Source organism: Lygodium microphyllum, chromosome 30 (genome assembly GCF_053477565.2).
Source record: "Lygodium microphyllum isolate KBCC chromosome 30, Lygodium_microphyllum_v1.1.10, whole genome shotgun sequence".
Taxonomy (NCBI): Eukaryota; Viridiplantae; Streptophyta; class Polypodiopsida; order Schizaeales; family Lygodiaceae; genus Lygodium; species Lygodium microphyllum.
Genome location: NC_141164.1, coordinates 81,814,282 through 81,819,865, shown reverse-complemented (window position 1 = coordinate 81,819,865; position 5,584 = coordinate 81,814,282). Strand labels below are relative to the sequence as shown.

Sequence of the window (5,584 nt, the reverse complement as noted above, 5' to 3'; positions counted from 1 at the left end):
TTCTTCTTCTTCTTCTTTTCCCTCTTCTCCCCCTATCTCTTCTCCTTCTTCCCACTACTCTTCCTCTTTTTCCTCCCCTCTCCACTATCTTTGATGACTCTATATTGTCTATTTTGTTGAGTAAGGGGGCATGGTAAAGTTGTAGCACCCTACATTGTTGCTTTTTTATCATATGGATAAGAGCTAATTGTGTAGCACTTCAAAGGGCGACGTGGTTATCTTGACATGAAGCGGTTTCTTGTAATTTGATGACAAGAGTTCAAAACTTGCGACAGTATGGGTGCACACATGACTTTCTTTGTTGGCCCTCATGTACTTACAAGCAAGCCTTTTCATGTACTCATGAAAATTGTGGATCCTAATTGTGACAAAGTGAGCGATGTTGCTTCACACACGAGAGAGAGAGAGAGAGAGAGAGAGAGAGAGAGAGAGAGAAGTGGAGAAATATCGCTTCGCAACTAGCGTTCCTTGTGCGCGAAGGCTATTTCTTTACAAGATAATATGAGGTCTTATATGATATATCCGTCTTATATGATATATCCGTCAATAATATGAGGTCCATCATCAGAAAGGGAATAATTTCCAGGGTAAGGTCAGAACTACCGAGAGCGAAGAAAACAATTTTCTGTTGGCTTCCCGAAACCCTATACCTCGCCCTTCATCCGATCGTGCATTTTGACCATCGATCGTGTTGGACGAAGCTTACACAGGTTTCGCCATGGCTCTAGTAAGCTCCGTTCCCTTACCTTCTCTTCTGATCACAGGACTCGTACCCGCGCGGCTGGAGAGAGAGAGAGAGAGAGAGAGAGAGAGAGAGAGAGAGAGAGAGAGAGAGAGCCTTTCATGTTGATACAGTGCCCACTAGATGGACGACTGATGAACGGAGATGTAGCGATTCAAGCCGTTACGCTGATTACTAAACACGCACAGATGTAGACGAGGGCCTTTGATGCTTGTACAAGCCCGCTAGCATCTTTCTGTACGCGGGGATTGCCTGTAGTGTGCGTACATTGTCCCTTGAGATTGTTTTCGGGAGGCGTTTTCCATGCATCGGTTAATATGTGACGCACCATATCTTAGCTGCTTGTTTCAAAGTTCTCTTCTGCGACGCCTGTGTCGTTTAAGTCTTACGATCTCGCCAGTGCGGTGTGCAAATCTTTTAGCTCTTTCGAGTGTTTAGTTCTTTCAAGTACGTAGGTTCAGGTAGTTCGCTCTCCCTAGCTAGGCCTTTGGTCATTTTCGCAATGTTGCATTTTCAAGGGAGGTTCGGGCTTAGAAAAGCATACATTGATTGCCTGTTGTTTGTGCTTGGTGTTTCTGGGCCTCCTTCTAGATGCCCTTTAATCTGTGCACTTCATGGATGCCAAAGCCTTGCTGTCTCTTTGATTATCGAGGTTGTTGCTATTGGTGGATGCAGTTATTTGACGATAGTTCTTTCACCTTGCATCACTTTGCGTTTGAGGGGCTTCCTTCACTTCATTTTTCATTGTAGTGACTAGTTGTGCAGGACTCTTCTCCTTGGGGATTGTAGTGTCTCTTGATTTGGCCAGTGCTTTCCTCTCTTATCTTCATTATTCTTTAGCAATTGGATGATCATAAGATGTACCTTTTATTGCATCTGGCTTGGGTAGGTAGGTGGTGTGGTCGCCGTTGTTGCAGCTTTATATAAGTAGAAGGTTCTTGGGTAACTAGCTTAGCTTTACGCTTTGCCTCTTGTAGGATCTGGTGCATTTAATCAACCTTCTCTATGGTGGTTTCTCTACTCTCCATCCTTGAGAGTAAGGGCTTAGGCCTTCTAGTTCTCAGACTACTTCATTTATTACTTTTTCTTCAGTTGGTACGTGGCTAAGCTCATTAGGTTCAAGGTTTTTCCTTGTGACTTCTTGTAGTGTCCTCATCAAAACCTTACCCCCTTGCTAGTTTGAAGCACCAGGTTTTGAGGGTTATGAGGCATCTTCTTTAGTGTCTTTCTTTCTCGCATCATCATTATTGCTTTCAAGGTAAATGCAACATGGTGTTGGGCTCATGTAGAATCAAGCATATCCTTCTTACTGCGTAATCCATAATGTAGCTTGTTTTAAATTCAAGCTATCTTCCAAGCTACTTCCTCATGGTTAAACAAAACATAAAATGAGATGGGCACATCTTGTTGGATGAATGCAAATGGATCAATGCAAGCCTTAATGCAGATTTCTAAACAGTGGCTTCTGAGAGATTGCTGGCAATCCCTCTCATCTCTCAATACTGGTGTCTGGCATCAATCACTGAATTCTGGCAATTTATTCAAAGAAGAGAGATTCGGCCATACAGGATGTGGGCTAAATAGAATAGGAATGTGTGGTCATGCCATTTAGTTGGTTGTGTGGAGGGGGCAGGCTTGTAAAAGGGTGAATAGATTATCCAGAGAAATCTTTGACTTCACAATGTTCAGTCGACAGTCTGCAGCACTTTTGGTCACTACGGGGTTTGCCATATGCAATCTGTGAAGCTTTAGAAACTGAAAGATAATCTCAGAAGTGGGGTTTCTTAAAATTGTCTTTGAATAATTGATATTTTGCCTTTTCAGGTATTGCACACCTGGAAGCCTAACAAAAATGCTTCTAAAGCTTTGATTGCTGGTGAATATGTGGGTGTGAAGATAGAGCTCACTGAAAACTTTGAGCCTATGGTTTCTAACAAAACTCCAGAGTTCTTGAAGCTCAATCCCTTTGGAAAGGTATGTAAGAACACAGAGTCTGTTTGACTTCTGTTCCATAAAGTTTTCTTCTAGATAATATCTGTGTACATGTGCAGGTGCCTGTGTTAGAAACTCCTGATGGTCCTGTGTTTGAAAGCAATGCAATTGCACGATATGGTGAGAGCCTTGGTCAGTTTTATGGGTCCCTACTAGTCAGATTATGTTTGTTCTTGCAAAGGGTGTAAGTTGGTGGTGTTTTTCTTTTTCCCTTTTTTTTTTTGGGGGGGGGTGTTACAGTTGCCAAGCTTGGTGAAGGCTGCACATTACTTGGAAGCTTTCTTTACGAATCTGTAATGCTGCTTGAACTTTATGCTCTCTGATCTTGATTACAATTAATTTAGGCGATCTTTACAATGTTCAGGTTAATGAATTTTTTGATTTACACCTCATGCAAAATTCGGACTTCTGAGAGTTTGACTGCCTGCAAAAACTTTAAAAGGAGAGCTATTTTAGAGTGTTCCAGTGCCAGGTCCCGAATCTTGTTCTTGTTGAGCAATATAGGATTACATCATGTGGTCTTATTTGGGTTTTATCACACACAAGCTAATGCGTTTCGGATTGTACAGGCTCTCGTTGACCAGTGGATTGATGTTGCTACTACTGAAATAGATGCGAATCTGAGCAGATGGTTATATCCGCTGTTAGGATATATGCCGTATGTACCAGAGGTAATACACATTTTCATGGACTGTTCATATTCCAACCATGAAACTGAGTTTGTCTGGTTACTGGTAACCTGAGTCACCGCGGGCTTATTATTTTACAGGCTTCTGATGCTGCCTTGGCAGGCTTAAGGAAAGCCTTAACTGTTTTGAACAGTTATTTTGCTTCAAACACATATTTGGTTGGACATTCCATAACACTTGCAGACATTATCATGGCTTGTAATCTACTGACAGGCTTTAAGTATGCATTCACGAAGGACTTTTTATTGGAGTATCCTCACCTAGAAAGGTTTTTCTGGACAATGGCAAACCAGCCAAACATCAAGAAGCACTTTGGAGATATTCAAGTGGTAGAAAAGATTCCTAGCCCTCCAAGCAAGAAGTCTGACAGCACTGCTAAAAAAGAACCAAAGAAGAAAGATGAACCTGCTGTTGTAGATGAGGAGGAAGAAGAAAAGCCAAAGCCTAAGCCCAAAAACCCTTTAGACCTTCTACCACCAAGCAGCATGGTTTTAGATGAGTGGAAGCGGCTCTACTCAAACACTAAAGCAAAGGACTTCAGGGAGGTTGCAATCAAAGGTACAGAACCTGAATTTTCTATGGAGTTTTTGTAAATTCGACTAAAAATTTGGAATAACATTTTGGATAGCTGAGTTACGAGCTTCTTTTTTGGTTGGTGCCTTGCAGGGTTTTGGAACATGTTTGATGCTGAAGGGTATTCTCTGTGGTTCTGTGATTACAAGTATAATGATGAAAATTTGGTGCCTTTTGTAACCATGAATAAGGTTAGTGGCTTTCTCCAGCGCATGGATTTGGCCAGAAAGTATGCATTCGCGAAGATGTGCATATTCGGGGAGTCTGCTCCTTACAAGATCAAGGGGGTGTGGCTGTTCCGTGGTCCAGAAATACCCAAAATGGTACTTGATGAATGCTATGATATGGAGCTTTATGAATGGAGTAAGGTGGACCTCACAGATGAAGTTCAAAAGGAGAGAGTTAATGCTTACTTTGAAGAACCTGATGAGATCGAGGGGGAGAAGCTGCTGGAGGCCAAGTGTTTCAAGTGATCATAAGGGCTCTTTAGAAATCTTTGCAGCCCTGCATGCTTTACAAAGTTTTGATTTGTTTTGCAGTCTGTTTGGGGGACTGAAGTGATGAAAATGGATCTGAGGTATGAGAAACTCTACTGCTCATGCTTGAATACAGCCGGCAAATATAGCTTGTGCTGAGTAAGTTGTCTCAAGGGACTCGAATTTGGACAAAGTTGGAATGGTGAATTTTGCTATAGATGTGGTTCGATTGCAGATGAGTCAAATAGGTGCATCATCTGCAGAATTGGCAGCCAGCTATATAGTTTTTCCGAGGGGGAACAATCACCCAACTTACTGTGGAAGAAAAACATCTACATCTTTGAAGCTACATGGGGGTCTTTACATAGTGAATCTAAGTAATGGGGCAAGTGCCTCTATCGTGTCTGCAATCTCTGTGTTTTCATCCATGAGGAGAGTCACTTAGGCGCGTAAAATATACTCCAAATAAAGAATTCTGAACAAGGGAAGCCAGAAAACATGAAATCTGCTCATTGCCTAGTGCTTAGGTTTCCCGGGTCTGGTGCTGCAGCAACAAATTAGTCTGAAATTTCTGAAAATTGTGTTGAAAGGTGAAAACCTCCAACCTCGCTCACAAGAATGTTGAGCCATCAGCCCTTCATTACATTATTCGTTTCTTCAGGTCTTCAATACCCATTTAAGTGCTCAAAAGGTCCGTAAGCTCTCTTAATTATCTCTTTCTCCAGTTCCTTATCTTGGAAGCGAGTGTTTGCTTCTATCTAACCTTGTGTATTTTTCCTTGACGAAGGAAAAATACACAGAGTTGGAGGTTATTAATCCCAGTAAAACCAGTGGACTTATCTAGTGTGACAATGTCTCGGCATATAGTGTGCCATATCTTTCTCCCTAATCTATATCTACCAGCATTTTGTGCATGCATGGAATGCTAGATCACTTGCCACTTAGAAGTTGTGCTACCGCACGGCAATTTTACCCAATAATCCATTTTCCCCCTCTCTCCCTTCTTTTCCCTCTCCGTTTCCAAGTTTAATTTTTCCTTCCCCCTCTCCTTGTGCCCCGCTTCCTTCCCTCTCGAATTCCTTGTCTGTATTTTTTTCCCTCCGTCTCTCTCT

At 42.1% G+C, this 5,584-nt stretch overlaps 1 protein-coding gene across 1 annotated transcript; it reads left to right on the top strand.

The window, feature by feature from the left end:
- The first annotated feature begins 551 nt into the window (after positions 1 to 551).
- Positions 552 to 4,882, top strand: LOC148010047 (elongation factor 1-gamma 3-like). Its single transcript, XM_087672776.1, has 7 exons — positions 552 to 727; positions 2,567 to 2,716; positions 2,794 to 2,854; positions 2,975 to 3,027; positions 3,304 to 3,405; positions 3,504 to 3,981; positions 4,090 to 4,882. The coding sequence occupies exons 1-7, from the start codon at positions 719 to 721 to the stop codon at positions 4,467 to 4,469; spliced, it is 1,233 nt and encodes a 410-aa protein (XP_087528902.1). The 5' UTR covers positions 552 to 718; the 3' UTR covers positions 4,470 to 4,882.
- The last annotated feature ends 702 nt before the right edge of the window (positions 4,883 to 5,584 follow it).

What these genes read in the sequence shown, in the direction of transcription:
- LOC148010047 (XM_087672776.1), top strand. An exon ending in CAATGCAATTGCACGATATG is followed by an intron (nt 2,855 to 2,974) that starts GTGAGAGCCTTG and finishes GGGGTGTTACAG; the next exon opens with TTGCCAAGCTTGGTGAAGGC. An exon ending in ATATGCCGTATGTACCAGAG is followed by an intron (nt 3,406 to 3,503) that starts GTAATACACATT and finishes ATTATTTTACAG; the next exon opens with GCTTCTGATGCTGCCTTGGC.